The 16721-nt window shown below is 40.9% G+C and overlaps 1 protein-coding gene across 1 annotated transcript in view; it reads left to right on the top strand.

Annotated features, from left to right (window-relative positions):
* The window catches only part of ptprfa (protein tyrosine phosphatase receptor type Fa), a 363596-nt gene that overhangs the window by 69134 nt on the left and 277741 nt on the right, over window positions 1-16721 (top strand). Inside the window, exon 4 of the mRNA XM_026323606.1 lies at window positions 11394-11582. Within this exon, the coding sequence (XP_026179391.1) occupies window positions 11394-11582 (189 nt within the window). The remainder of the gene's footprint in view (window positions 1-11393; window positions 11583-16721) is intronic.

Genomic DNA, 16721 nt, shown 5'->3' with positions numbered 1-16721 from the left:
TATGATCCTCTAAATATATTGCCAGAACATCAATTAAACAGTTCTGCAGTAGACAAATAACTGTGATCTTGCAAGTTAATTTCATGCAGAGTGTGTAATAGATATCTTGGCTGAAATTACTGTCATAGTGTAAAACATTCATTTTGAGGCATGTCAGATTTGATCATTTTTCAATTGTACCACTCTCAGGATTTAAAAATTGCCATAGCGATTGCACTGCTGGTTTTTCCTTTTATCGTCAGATGAATGCTATTGATTTCAGATTTTCTGTGTAGTGTTGCCAACATACTGAAATCTCCACTTTGTTATGGTAAGTGTCAATGTCTTGAAATGTGCTGAGCGCATACATTTAAAAAAAATATTTTAGGCAAAAGACTGTAAAGAACTAGAATAATTGATACACAAAATGTATCTAAAAAATATAAATGAAGAATAAATGACTATAATTAAAGAAGATGGGCATTTTCCTGATCCTTAATCACATCAGTGTGCAATAAATCCAGCAACAGAGTTAATGGGCATTTCCAAAGAATCACTTATGAATTTTTTCCTGTACTGTACTAAATGTCTACCCATTAAAAAGGTTCATAGCACATGTGGGAGCCGCTTGCTGCTTTTAATTGGTGCTGCACAAGGCAAATGTCCTAAGTGCCCTGCCAATATTTCTCCATCTCTGCCTTGTCCTGCCCAGCCTCCCCTGCCCTCCTCTGCTCTCACTAGATTCTTTCTGGCTCTTTTCGTTAGCCAAGAAGATCTTATTAAGAGTATATAGCTCGTCAAGAGAGGCACTCAGGCCTCAGCTTGACTAAAACAATGAAAATAAATAGGCAAGGGGTGTCTCAGAAACTATAAGGCTCATTGTCAAGGCATATTGTCTTTTGTTTCAAGCCTCTCAGGTCAACCTTTGTCTGCCCATTTCACATTGGTGAAATGCTAGCATTACTAAAAGTGATCTTGACCTGAGGCTAATGTTTTGCCACTGCTTGAATGCCCAAACTCTGCTGAGTAGTGTCAGTCTCAGAGCTGCATTCACAGAACACCCAGGTTCAGAGGTACATCATATGCAGACTAATGGTAAGCCTAATTTTCACTCCCAGGTATCCATGAATAGACAAAAACAGTGTCTTTTTATCCAAGATTGTGGTTGAAACATGGAAAAGCTTTATGTTCCACTATGAGATTTAGCATGAGCAAGTGTGAGTCGACAACCTTGATATAACAATGAAAAAAATGGAGACAATGCAATAACTGACAGTGGCACAACATCTACAGTGGCATATAAGGGCTAAACATTTAACATAATGATACAGCATTGAAACAGGCTTCCACACATGCTGCTTAGGGGTTTTAAGGAGGTACTGTACCCACTATGTCATCAGGGGGATAACATTCCAGCCTTTTACACAATAGTAGTGATTGATGTTTTTATTATGTCCAAAGTATGCCCTCAGCCACAGTCAGTCTGGGAAAGTTCTAGGTGTAAGTGATCCTTATCTCCAATGTCAGTCTGCTTAAAGGCTCTTCTTTCTGCACCAGGAAAAATGCTCATCAGGAAGATTCTCTTTCCCACGCAACAACATCAGCAGGAAAGTTGCTAGATGACAGCAGCATGCAATAGCTTTGATCCATGACCTACAGTCTACCACAGCAACTTTTCCCAAGTAGATCCTAGTTGTCACTTGAATTCTTTGACCATAATGTGTACTGCAAACAAGGTTGGCTTTTTTGTTTTGGCTACTGCAGGGTTTGAAGTTTGTGATACTGTCACATTAAGTCATTATCATGAATGTGTTAATGACTCTTCATGGTCAGCAGACACTATCCACCACTCTAGATAAAAAATCTCACACTAGATGTTTATTCAGATGAGTTTATATGACAGCATTTTCACTTTGCACTTTGTCATGTCAAGCTGAAGAATGAAAGTAGTGAGTATGAACCAAACAGAAACACTGTAGGCTGTCAGACAGTTGCATAGAGCTGAAGGGTACTGCAGAGTAGATGGGAGTTGTGTTTGGCTTATAACTGAAAATATCTTTCACATGACTTGCAGTGTTTGACCCAGTCCTTATTATAACAAGTTACATGTTGCATTTGAAAAAATATATAAGACTAGAATTAAGGTTCTTTGAAGACACACTTAAAAGGCTACCTATCACATCTTTTGGGTAACAGTAATGGGAAGCTTTGGGGGTGACAGAGGCTTGCAGATGAGTCACTCTGAAGTGGAATCAGGTCTCCCTCAACATATAAAACATAGAAATTCCCAACGACTTTGTATAACTTCACAATAGCAGTTATACCAATGAGTGAACTGCCAACTGAGCCACCCTGGACCTTTAACAGTGTGTTATATATGTTAAAAGACTATATAACACACTGACATTTGATTTGTCTTGCACTACATTTTTTGTAGCAACCTAATTTAAATATAGTGCTGTCTAATACTCTCTGCAAAAAACTCTCAGTCAAACAACCCCCTTGTGAGGGCTTAATTGATATCAGTAGCTGGCTGCTGAAATCTCACTCTCTAACGTCTGTTGCTGAACAAAAACCTGGGGTTTACCACTTTATAATAAGGCACTCTAGCTTCATAACAGATTATTTACTAATGCCTTATAGATTATGCATAAGCTAATTTGTAGAACATGACAATTGTGATGACTAATCTAAAGCCCTATATGGGGCTGTCCTTACACAAGGACAGTGAATGTATGTCTAATCCCAACTGCTCTCAATTACATTACTAATTACATTGTCATTAGTCCACAGTGTGGAGAGTATTTCACCACATAAGAAGAATGGGAACACTATCCTTTTTCTCTGTTGGGGCAGAATGGCAAAGCGCATATTCAGTATACAGCACCATAAATCTACAGACAGATCTGTGTTAACTGATTTTATGTCAGTGGTTGTGGAGAAAAAATGAAGTCTACATACCATGCATTGCACGACTCATGATAAAATGACATCACTCCCATATGTCGATCCACACAGTAACTATCTCTGTAGTACAAGGCCATTTGCACAATAAAAGTACATAAAATATGTTGCATTATTTTGCTGGTTTCCTTTGGTTTGTTTTAATAAAAACTAATGCAAGATATAATATTGTGAAAAATACCAGCTGAAGCATATTACTCTTTTGTCTCCCTGTTTACTATAATATTTTAATGTATACAGATTTACTGAAAGCACTGTAGCTTGCATGGCAGTTTAAGTCTTCTTCTTTTCCTTTCGGCTGCACCCTTCAGGAGTCACCACAGCGAATCATCCGCCTCTGTATCCTCCTCACCCACACCAATTATCCTCATGTCGTCCTTCACTACATCCAAGAATCTCCTCTTTGGTCTTCCTCTACGCCTCCTTCCTGGCAGCTCTAACCTCAGCATCCTTTTACCAATGTATTCACTGTCCCTAAACATGCCCAAACCAATCTGGCTTCCCTGGCTTTTTCTCCAAAACATCTAACATGAGCTGTCCCTCTGATGTACTCATTCCTGATCCTATCCATCGTCATCAGTCCCAAAGAGAACCTCAACATCTTCATCTCTGCTACCTCCAGCTCTGTCTCCTGTCTTTTTCTCAGTGCCACTGTCTCTAGACCATACAACATTGCTGGTCTCACCACTGTCTTGTACACCTTTCCTTTCATTCTTGCTGACACTCTTGTCACACATCACACCTGACACTTTCCTTCACCAGTTCCAACCTGCGTGCATACATCTCTTCACTTGTTTTCCACACTGCGTTGCTCTGGACTGTTGACCCTAGGTACTTAAAATCCTCCACCTTCTTCACCTCTACTCCCTGTAACCTCACCGTTCTACTTGAGTCCCTCTCATATATACACATGTACTCTGTTTTACTGCAGCTAACCTTTATTTCACTCCTTTCCAGAGCAAACCTCCACCTCTCTAGATTTTCCACCTGCTCCCTGCTCTCACTACAGATGACAATGTCATCTGCAAATATCATTGTCCACGGAGATTCCTGTCTAACCTCATCCTAACATAACTTAACAAGAAAGGGCTCAAAGCTGATCCTTTGTGCAGTCCCACCTCCACCATTAACTCCTCTGTCACCCCTACAGCACACCTCACCACTGTCTTACAGCATACATGTCCTGCACCACTCGAACACACTACTCTGCCACAGACTTCCTCATAGAAAACCACAGCTCCTCTCTCGGCACCCTGTCATACCCTTTTTCCAAATCTACAAAGACACAATGCAGCTCCTTCTGGCCTTCTCTGTAATTCTCGATCAGCATTCTCAAAGCAAATATTGCATCTGTGGTACTCTTTCTTGGCATGAAACCATACTGGTTCTCACAAATGCTCAGTTCTGATCTCAGTCTAGCCTTCACTACTCTTTCCCATAACTTCATTGTGTGACTCATCAGCTTTATTCCTCTGTAGTTTCCACAACTCTGCACGTTCTACTACTCTGTGCTCTCACATTTTCCTCATTCATCAACTCGTCAAAGTATTCCTTCTATCTTCCATCATATTTGTGGCACCTGTCAACACATTTACCTCCCTGTCCTTGATCACCTTACCTGCTGCACATCCCTTCCCACTTCTGTCGCTCTGCCTCGCCAACTTGTACAAATAGACCTCTCTCTCCCTAGTGTCCAACCTATCTTACAAATCCTCATACGTTCTTTATTTTGCCTTTGCCACCTCTACCTTCACCTTACGCTGCATCTCGCTATACTCCTGCCTGTTCTCTTCTGTCCTCTCAGTGCCCCACTTCTTCTTAGCTAACCTTTTCCTCTTAACACACTCCCGAAGTTCGTCATTCCACCACCAAGTCTCCTTATCTGCTTTCCTCTTTCCAGATGACACACCAAGTATCATCCTACCGGTCTCCCTGATCACTTTAGCTGTAGCTGTCCAGTCATCTGGAAGAACCTCCTGATCTCCCAGAGACTGTGTCAGCACCTCCCTGAAGGCTGTACAACACTCTTCCTTGTCCAACTTCCACCACTGTCCCCAACCACTACTTTGCAGTCACTGATCTCTTTCAGGTTGAAATGTTTGCACAAGATGTAATCAACTTGTGTGCTCCTGCCTCCACTCTTACATGTCACCCTATGATCCTCCCTTTTTTGGAAAAATGTGTTCACTACAGCGATTTCCATAATTTTTGCCAAGTCTACCACCATCTGTCCTTCTGCATTCCTGTCCTGCATACCAAACTTACCCATCACTTCCTTGTCACCTTTGTTTCCCTCACCATGTCCGTAGAAGTCTGCCCCAATCACCACTCTCTCACCACTAGGGGACACCGTGAATCACCTCATCTATCTCCCTCCAGACTTTCTCCTTCTATTCTAACTCAAAGCCTACCTGTGGGTCATAACCACTGACAACATTCAACATCACATCTTCAACTTCCAGCTTCAGACTCATCACCCTATCTGACACTCTCTTCACCTCCAGAAAATTTCTAGCAAAATCCTCCTTCAGGATAACTCCTACTCCATTACTCTTTCCATCCACACCATGATGAAACACCTTGAACCCTGCTCCTAATCTATAAGCCTTGCTACCTTTCCACCTGGTCTCTTGAACACACAAGATATCCACCTTTCTTCTCTCCATCATATCAGCCAAATCTCTAGTTTTCCCTGACAGCCCTACATTCAAAGTCCCTACTGTTAGTCCTACAGTCCTGCCCTTTTTCTTCTCTCTTTGCCTACGAACATGCCTTCCTCCTCTCCTTTTTCGACCAACAGTAGTCTAATTTACACTGGCACCCTGTATAGGTCAAGAGCACCGGTGGCGGTCATTATTAACCGAGGCCGCGACCAATCCGGTATGAAAGTCATATTTGTGATTCGCCTGTTTGATTTGCCTTAAATTTTATGTCGAATGCCCTTCCTGACACAACCCTTGTGACTTGGGACTGACACATGAAGACACTGGATTCGTAGAACTGTAGTTACATGCGTAACTCCTGTTCTATTTCATCTTTCCTGGCAGCCAGAGGGCGATGCTGCAAGCACTTGTGGCGAGTGGGTAAAATTGATAAATATATATATGAGGCAATAGGTCAACAACGCCACCCAGGGAAAACCCCAGGAACCCAGAAGAACAATCTTAACCAGATCGAAAAAAGCCGCGCTAGGGACGGACACAAAAGAGAGAGACGTGATGCCCTAAATACCAAACAAAAACCAATGTTATTTTAATACAATTATTTAAAACACAGTGGGCCTCTGAAATAAAATAGAACTAATGCTAAAATAACCCCAAAACGATAATGCCTCAAAATATAATAACAGCAAGGATGATTAATAATCAAACACACCCGCACCAATAGGACACAGGGCACACAACACAACAAACCATGCAAATACAAAGAAAAGTAAAGACAAAACACACAAACAATGCAAACCCAAATCACAAAACTAACCCAATAAATCGACACAAGAAAACAAAACATGACCAATCAAACATTTAAATCACACCCACCAAACGGAAAAAAACGAATCAGTAATAAAAATAAAACAAACAATCAACAAGCCCCTTTCCGTCGGGGTGAAAAGAGCACTCCTTTGACGGAGTACTCCCGAGCACCCCGCCACAGCACACTGTGGAGTGGACCCCCCCCCCCCCAAAAAAAGAGAACCCCAACCACGGCGTTCACAACAGGGAAGATGGAGTCCAATGGGCCGATTCTGTGGTCAATTACAGAAGGAAACAATGCCAAACAAAGCAACGGCCCCTTTCCCAAATTGCAGCCTTCACTCCAGACTGCATTCCGACTCCAGTACCTAAATTAAAAAAAACAAAACACCAATATCAATACATTGGAGGAGAACTAATCTAAATACACACTGTAAACTTTACCTACTGGAATAGGCACAGCACTTGCAGACAGCAAAAGGAGGAGAAAAAGCCCGCAGCGATCAGCGGCCAGTCTCCGCCGCAACACAGGATCTAAAACAAACAATTTTTTTTTTAAGATCAGCCTAGGCATGAGGCCAAAAACACCCAACAGAACAACGAGCCAACTCACCCCACGGGAGAAGTCCCAAAACTCACGACGCCAGCCAAACTGGAACGCCGAGACACACAAACGTGCTCCAAACAGGAAGCGATGGCCGATTACCAGACGCCACTACCACTGTACCCACACAGAGTCGCACCTGCGTGAGCAAACCACCCCCTGAGCTTTATAATCTAGTTAACACCACCCACCAATCACATCGCAGGTACAGTGAACACCTACATGCCACACACTCATAGTGTGTGGCAGTGAAGTCACAAGGAATCCTGAGTACATACCTCACGGAGTAGACCCCAAGGCCTCTGGCCGGAGGTCCACATCCAGTGGCTAAGGGGTTACAACATTCAATTAAGTTTTATTTGTATAGCACCAAATCACAATACAAATCATCTCAAGGCACTTTAAAAAACAAAAAACCCAACAAATCCCTTATGAGCAAGCACTTGGCGACAGTGGAGAGGAAAAACTCCCTTTAACGGAAGAAAAACCTCCAGCAGAATTGGGCTCAGTTTGGGTGGCCATCTGCCTCGACCAGAGGAGAGAAAAGAACAGCAACAATAAACAACAAATAGACACTGCAGGTTGATGGGACCAGTAACTGCACATCAGCATATACAGCTCCAGGACCAGGGACACCTGCAGAAGGTACAGTGAGAGAACAGAGAGAGAGGAAGAGAGTACAAAGTAGGGGAGAGAGAGAGCACATGTTTAGTGACATTCAATGGTGGAATATACATGTGAGGGGGGAGGAGAGGAAGAGAGGGGAAGGGAAGGGAAGGGAGGGGATGGGTAGGGGAGCTTGGTGCACCGATGGTCCTCGGGCAGTCTAGGCCTATAGCAGCATAACTAAGGGATGGTTCAGGGTTACTTGAAGCCAGCCCTAACTATACGCTTTGTTAAAGAGGAAGGTTTTAAGTCTAGCCTTAAAAGTACAGAGAGTGTCTGCCTCCTGAACCCAGACTGGGAGCTGGTTCCACAGAAGAGGAGCTTGATAGCTAAAGGTTCTGCCTCCCATTCTACTTTTGGAAACTCTGGGAACCACAAGTAGACCTGCACTCTGAGAGCGAAGTGCTCTATTGGGTTAATATGGTACTATGAGGCCTTTAAGGTATGAAGGAGCTTGATCATGAAGGGATTTGTATGTGAGGAGAAGGATTTTAAATTCTATTCTGTATTTTACAGGGAGCCAATGAAGAGAAGCTAATATACGAGAAATATGATCTCTCTTGTTAGTTCCTGTCAGGCTGCAGCATTCTGGATTAACTGGAGGCTTTTTATGGAGATACTTGGACATACAGACAGTAATGAGTTACAGTAATCTAGCCTTGAGGTAAAAAATGCATGGACTAGTTTTTCTGCATCATTTTGAGACAGGATGTTCCTAATTTTGGCAATGTTGCACATGTGAAAGAAGGCAGTTCTAGAGATTTGTTTTATGTGTGAGTTAAAGGACATGTCCTGGTCAAAAATAACTCCAAGGTCTTTCAGAGTAGTGCTGGAGGCCAGGGCTATGCCATCTAAAGTAGCTATAATTTGGGAAAAGTTATTTCTGAGGTTTTTAGGCCCAAATACAATAACTTCTGTTTTCTCTGAATTTAAAAGTAAAAAGTTACTGGTCATCCAGGCCTTTATGTCAGTTAGACTGCTAGACTGCCCGAGGACCATCGGTGCACTGAGCTCCCCTATCCTAACCCCCCCACACCTTCCCTTCCCTTCCCCTCCCTTCCCCTCTCTTCCTCTCCTCCCACCTCACATGTATATTCCACCATTGAATGTCACTAACCTTGTGCTCTTCTCTCTCCCCTAGTTTGTGCTCTCTCCCTCTCTCTCTGTTCTCTGTATCTTCTGCAGGTGTCTCTGGTCCTGGAGCTGTATATCGCTGATGTGCAGTTACTGGCCCCACCAACCTGCAGTGTCTATTTGTTGTTTATTGTTGCTGTTCTTTTCTCTCTGCTCTATCCATTCACCCCAACCGGTCGAGGCAGATGGCCGCCCAAACTGAGTCCGGTTCTGCTGGAGGGTTTTTCTTCCGTTAAAGAGAGTTTTTCCTCTCCACTGTCGCCAAGTGCTTGCTTATAAAGGATTTTTTGGGTTTTTAGTTTTAGTTTTTGTAAAGTGCCTTGAGATGATTTGTATTGTGATTTGGCGCTATACAAATAAAATTGAATTGAATTGAATTGAATTAGACACGCTTGAGGTCTGGCTAACTGGTTTGTTAACAGGTTTCATAGATAGATACAGCTGAGTGTCATCTGCATAGCAGTGGTAATTAATAGAGTACTTCCTACTGACATAGCCTAAAGGATGCATGTACATGGTGAACAGAATCGGTCCTAACACAGAGCCTTGTGGAACGCCATAACTAACTTTTGTGTGTGTGGAAGGTTCATCATGGACATGAACAAACTGGAATCTGTCCGATAGATTGGTCATCCAGGCCTTTATATCCTTTAGACATGCTTGAGGTCTGGCTAACTGGTTTGCATTATCAGGTTTCATGGATAGATACAGCTGAGTGTCATCTGCATAGCAGTGGTAATTAATAGAGTGCTTCCTAATAACATTGCCTAAAGGAAGCATGCACAAGGTGAACAGAATTGGTCCTAGCACAGAACCCTGTGAAACTCCATAACTAACTTATGTGTGCCTGGAAGGTTCATCATCAACATTAACAAATTGGAATCTGTCTGATAAATTAGATTGGAACCATTTTGATGCTGTTCCTTTGATTCCAATAACATACTCAAGTCTCTGTAATAAGATGCTGTGGATGATAGTGTCATATTAACATGTTTATATGTTAATAGACTTCTAATAGAATTTTCCAGGCCAGATAAAATTGCTCTAAATTTGTGGAACAACACTTTCTTTCCGACCTTCATGATGTCTGCTTTAATGTACAGATATGTGAACTGGACCATGGAGCTAATCTTCTCTAATTCACTAACTTCTTTTTCAGAGGGGCCACAGTATCAAGTGTTTCACGCAGAGAGGCTACAGCACTGTCAACAACATAATCAGGAGGAAGCTGCCCTCCACTGTGTTGGCACATGGCATAGAAGTAAATAAAAATGGAATCATTTTCTTAAAATTTATGAACAGCGTCTAAATCTACTGTAGTGGAATTTTCTTCCAAATGCTGCATGAGCAATTATTTTAAATTCAAAATTTATTAAAGAATGGTCTGACCAAAGAGGATTTTGGGGAAAACTATTAAATGTTCAATTTCAATGCCATATGGCCATAGGTTTATTTACATTTTGAGAGAAACCAATTGAATCTAATATTGAATTAAATGCAATGCTGAGACTATTATTTTCAACATCCACATGAATGTTAAAATCTCCCACTATAATGACTTTATGTGAACTAAGCACAAAATCAGATAGGACGTCTAGAAATTCAGTTAGAAACTGAGTAAGGGACAGGTGGACAGTACACAATAACAAGTAGAACTGTTTTTTGTGTTTTCCAGCTTGGCGTGAGAGACAAAGAGTGACGCTCTCAAATGAGTTGTAACTGTTCTGAGGGTGAGAGTTTAATAATAAGTTTGAGTGGAAAATTGCAGCTACTCCTTCACCCTGGCATTTCAGTGAGACAACAATTCAAAAGTTAGATTTGGAGTTACTTTAAGCAGTGCAGGTTGTCACTGACTGATTATAATTTCTACTTCTGTGCCTTTAAAGTTCAGCTTCTCAGGTTTACTATTCAACAGTTTGTTTTCAGCTTGTGGAGAGAGAACTGATACAGGTACAACACACTACAGAACTCTGTTGAAATGTAATGAAATGGCTGTCATAAAACTTCTGGACTCATATGGTTTGGTTTAACTGTTAATTGCAGAATGTGACTTTAAATGAACTGACTAACAAACCTTGCTAACGACAAACATACTCTGGCCTTCTATCCACAAGACAAGCCCCTGTTTTACAAGTCTGTGAAGAACACATTTTAAAGCAAGTTACTGTTTTCTGGTCCATGTAGCTGTTAATCCCAAACTACTACAACTGCACTACATCAGTTTCTTGGATAGAAGGAATATATTGCAAAGTTCTAACCTGGGTTGGTTCACCAGTGTCACATGTGTTGTATCCTGCACTGACAGCTCTGATACTTCCTGGTGATCGTAATCAGGATTTAGTCATGCACTGGCACAGCAAAATTTAGATTACAGCTGGATTTTATGTTGCATTTCATGGGGGCAAACTTAAAAGCTCAGGGCTGTAGGACTAGCAGTAAAATTGCACACACTACAGGATCTAGGATGATGAACACATCTAATGTAGTTTTAATCATCATCCATTTATCATGCCCAGCTGTCAGAGTATCATTGTTTTTTGTTGTATATTTTTTTTCTCTCTGCCTTGACACAGAGGACCAGATCCCTCATGGTTTTCCCACCATTGATATGGGGCCCCAACTGAAGGTCGTGGAGAGAACACGTACTGCAACAATGCTGTGTGCAGCCAGTGGCAACCCTGATCCAGAGATATACTGGTTCAAAGACTTCCTACCTGTGGACATCAGCAGCAGCAATGGACGCATAAAACAGCTGCGTTCAGGTAAAGCACTCATCTCAATGTGTTTCCACATTGTTCAGCAATCACTGCCACCTTAACTGCACTTTCAGGTGCTGGTGAATGAGGCAACTGGGTTTGGATAAAGTTAGAAAAACTGGCACAGGAACTGTAAATTTGGCACAGGTGGAATTGGGAGGACATAGGAAGGAAAGCAAACATGACAATAAGATATGTGTATAATGCGACTTCTAATCCTACTTGAGGACATTCACCTATATGATACAGCTTGGAAAATGCAAACATAGAATCTCTTTTACAGTATGTCTGCAAATATTAAACACACAGCTGAATTGTCAAGTTTATGCTATATACAAAAGTATTTGACAGGGGTATCAATGTAGCAACAAGATAAATAAAATAAAATGTAAAATGCACTGTAGCACCTGTGTGGGAATAGTTGCATGCCAATAGTGCCTAACACATGAAGCAACTCTGTGAAGAGGGGGCCAGAATCCAGAGGAGCCTAAGCACAAAAGCAGCCCCGGGAGGTCAGACCAGAGATGAGAGTTGTGATATCATTGTTGGCTAAATGACTAAGCTCCATCCAACCTGTCATTTGCCCTCTCTTCTTCCTGCTAAATACCATGAGCACCTACACAATGTTGAAAGAATTGTCTGGGGCCTAACTTTCTTATTAGCCATTGCAGCATGGTCCCCCTCCGATGGCTGCACTCATATCAACACAGGTAGAGAAAAGGCTGAGAGACAGATTCTAGGAAATCACTGGCTTTGAAGTCAACTCGAGGACTTTTCCAAATCACTGTCAGGGTAAGGTCAAACATGCCATTTATTATTAACCAAACAGCAAGGCAATTTGTTTCAGTTTGGTTCAGAAGGACCCATCATTCCATGCAGTCCCACAGCAACCAAATGCAGATGGCTGACTTAGTTTATTCATAGTAAAAATTACACACACATCTAACTCATGTCACTCCAATCCACCATACAGTAATTGCTACAATTACAGATCTGCATCAAGAAACAACAACATCAAAAACAACAAACAGACAACTAACCACAAACAGTACCATACAATCATTATTTTAGACAATTCCTGACTGATAGAAGACATCATCTTTTAAGCTCCATACCCACAATTTGTACCACAGCGTTTTTGTTAAGAAAGCCCATGTCTACTATTACACTACTGATGAGAATTTCTCCCTATGGAAATAAAAATTCAATGGAGGTCTCCTTTAGTAGCAGTCAGATGTCCATGTGATGGGATTTTGAGTTTATTTCATTAGTTTTGCTTGCAAAGGGCAAAACAGACAAAAGCTTTAAGCAACCGGTGCATCATCAGTTTGATACAGTGATGTTTAAAGCAGTTATGATTTTCTGAGCTGAAATATGAAGACTGTTAATTAAATACTGCAGCATTTACACTATTAGAGAAAAAGAAATCCCCTCAATCAAGATATTGTGAAAATATAATAATAAGTCTTATTATTTTTCACAATGAACCCTGACATCTCTCATGACACTCCGATTTCATGCAGAAGTGGCGAGAAATTCATCCTGCAGTCAGATGGGTGTGGAGGGAAGTCAGGGCAGGTCTCAGGACTGTCCAACCCTCTGAAAGTTGCTGATGTCCCCTTCATCAGACCTCAAGGGCTACGCAGCTTCCAAGTCCCCCTTCTGCTATTTCTCACCACTTATCTAACCCTGTTTTGTGTTACTGTTGGCTCAAAAAAGTCTCTTGGTTCATTATCCAAACCGCTGGCATCTGCATAGTAACCAATCTTTTTACCATTTGCTGCAAATGACATGATATGACCAAATGGGGTTATAACAACAGGGGTTATAAAAGGAGAAAATTCTACTACTGTCCTACTAAAGACTGAATAAAGAATCATTTTAACATTGTGATTTGAGTGTGATTTTCAAATCACAAACACTGAACTTTGCATGAACAGTGTTTAAGCTACAAAAGGGTGAAAAGTTTAATAACCCAGAATTTTCCACAGATTCAACAATTGAACAGAATTCCAGCTATGTGGAGCAAATATCCAGGTGTATGACACAAATAAGCACCATGTTAAAGTTAATAACCAGATACACAAATGATAGACTATAGGCAATTGTAGCTGGGGCTTGACATATTATTGAAACCATTTTGGCTATCCAAGCTTGAGAAGAAAATAAGAAATTTATAATATAGAAAATATTTTTGTTTTGTTAATTAAATTGCTTTTGGTTGAAATTTATCATTAAGACCATTGCTACTTCAAAGATGACACTTAGTCATCATTAATGATGACTAGTGATAAACATTTATAGACATAAGTATATAGGGTGAAAATAGTATTTTATCTCTGCTGTTCTTCCTCCTTATGCTCTCCTGCCAATCTCCTGCTAGTCTTCTATTTCAATGTTACCTATCTTCTCTTTATACTAATGGTTATTTCTAATCTTATTTGCATTCAAATTACCTCACCAGGTGGTACACCAATCAGAGGTAAGAATGCTGGGTACAAAAAACTACTTCTCCTCACCACCACTCCCTCTCCTCCATTGCCTCTGTCCTCCTCCTCTTTTCACTTCAGTGTACCCCCATTTCCAGTTCTCTGTCCTTTCTGCCTGCTCTGAAACTTTCTCTGCCTTCACCACATACCCTTTCAAAAGTGCATACTGTCTTGAGGCAAATACACCCTTGCTAGTGAGAAATAAAATGGGAATGGTTTGACACCAGCTGTTTTAAGTTAGTAAGCATTCATTTTGGTTGTGTTCACAACTAACTTTATGAGTGTTCAGTTCATTAGACTCTTTCAATTTGAAAGACTAAAATCTAAAGGTGTCTTTACGTTGGAAGTGGAATGATTTGATTTTGGTCTAAAGCACACATTATAAACTTAAGTCACAAAAAGATTTTGTTTGCAATATGAAGTTGGCATACAGTGAGAACAAAGTCTTCAAGTGGTGTCAATGGTAATTTTGCATTCTATCATGTGAATAAACTTTTTACCTGTGGTCTGTGAAAAGGTGGTGACACAGGATGACAAGTCACCAAATGGCAATGAAAAAATTGCTAGTCAGTGTGAACACCACAATTGATTTAATCTCAATGATTTAGTTCAGTTGGCCCAGACGAAAAAAATCTTTTTAGAACCAGTTCATATTATGTTCACAGAGGTTTAACACATGTCATCCAGCATCATAAGCTCAAAATTGATCCATAATGTGAGAGGTAATATACATTTTTTGGGCAAAAGCTAAAAAAGATAAATAAAGATTTAAGGAAATCTTTATTTATATTTATTTATAATACACTGTATTTTCACCAGTTCTGTGCATATTTTTGAATGGAGTAAATAGCAAAAGCTAGCTGTAAAAAGATTTTCAGACTTGGGACTGGTATTGAGAAACGTTATAAACAAGTCAGTGCGTATTTGCAAGGCCTGTTTAAATCTGGTTGGACGACTGGAGCACAAAGCCCACCCCATTGCATATAAACGGCTATGATTAGCTCGGCTCAGTTGAGGCCTTAGAGACTCCCTATGGCAGGGGTTCCAGACCCACATTCTTCCAGTAAGAAAGAAGTGGGTCTGGCTGGCCAGGCTAAGTAGACCCAGAAACACATTTCCCTGCTGGTTCTCAGGGATTTTTGGGCCCCTTTTACACCAGCCTAAACAGATTAACTGCATCAATCAGATTACTGTAGGTGTGAAAGCACCCTACACCAACTCCATGTGTGGACACAGCCTTACAGTCCATCACCTACTCAGTGAAGGTTAAGCAACATGCAATGCAACAGGCTACAGCATCACATTACACTCTACTTAAACATTCAGATGAGTGATTTCACTGCCGTGACAACCCCAGCAATAGCTGTCATAGAAGTGACACTGTTAGAATATGTCGTAACTTACCAGTTCCATAACATCTAAATTAGTAGTGTGCCAATTGTATATAGTGGAAAGGTTTAATCTCGCTGTGCATGCTGCCCTTGGAGGCTGCAGAGAGCAGGAACAATGTCTGAAGGGCAGAGGAAGTTTCGGTAGCTTGTAACATTTTGTGTAGGGCTTCATATTCTTTGTCTGTAGGAAGTCACACCCTCTCTGCTAGCACTGATGAGCCTTTTTTCATGCCATAACGTCAGAATAAAAATCTCCATTATCATCAGTTTGCAACTCTCTGGAGAGAATTAAGTATTTTCTCCTAAAAGGCCTCTGCCATTTTGCCAGTGTGCAGTGAGATAGGCAGTGATCACAAAATGGAAAGGTAGAAATATAAAAATAAAGAAAGATTCAGCTGCTCTTCACAAACTTCAGCAACAGTGTGAGCACCAATCTGCGGTCTCATGGACCGACACCCACGGGGGTCAAGAGCTATGAAAGACAACACACTCTACAGCCTCTTCTTTATCATTTTTACCTCAGTGTTTTATGATATGTAGGAGAAAGACTTACCTACATATTGTATGTGTGTGTGTGTTTGTGTGTGGGGGAGAGAAAGAGAGAGGGAGTTCAGGATAAACACTACATTTCAGGCTCAATGCCTTTGCTGGCTGCATCCCAGATGAAGGTTGCTACTCCTCCATCTCCCAGTTCACTGTCTGCACTAGATCCACCAGAGATGTGACCACACAAATTATTTTAACTGCTGATTTTATTTTTCTTAAACTACCGTATTTTCTGGGCTATAAGTTGCACTGGAGTATAAGTCACTTTTAGCAAAACAGCCAAGTTGAACAGACATATATAAGTTGCTTTGGTGTGTAAGTTGCATTTCTATTCATACTAATTATGGTATTAATGAGCCTATGAAGAATGTAGGTGAGACATAATAACAAGCAGAAGTGCATTACAAAGTTCTTTCACCTATGTCAAGTAACATGGATCAACTCTGCCAACATCAGTGTGGGGAGAAGATGAAGCCTCATACTGTATTACCTGTACTCTAAAGTCTGCATTATAGCTCTTTCTTTGGGCAGCAATTTCACTTGTGTTACACTACGAGTTAGAGTTTAGCGTGAACATAAATGTTTTTACTTCTTCGGCAGTACAATATTATCTTCAAATGAGTCAAGAGTGCTAAGAGTGCTATGTAACACTAGGAACTACTCGACAAAATGACTGTAAATATACACATCATAATACAATAATACAGTTTCCTCACTGT

The sequence above is a fragment of the Mastacembelus armatus genome, chromosome 4, assembly GCF_900324485.2.
Source record: "Mastacembelus armatus chromosome 4, fMasArm1.2, whole genome shotgun sequence".
Lineage (NCBI taxonomy): Eukaryota > Metazoa > Chordata > Actinopteri > Synbranchiformes > Mastacembelidae > Mastacembelus > Mastacembelus armatus.
This window is presented reverse-complemented; position numbering and strand designations above follow the sequence as displayed.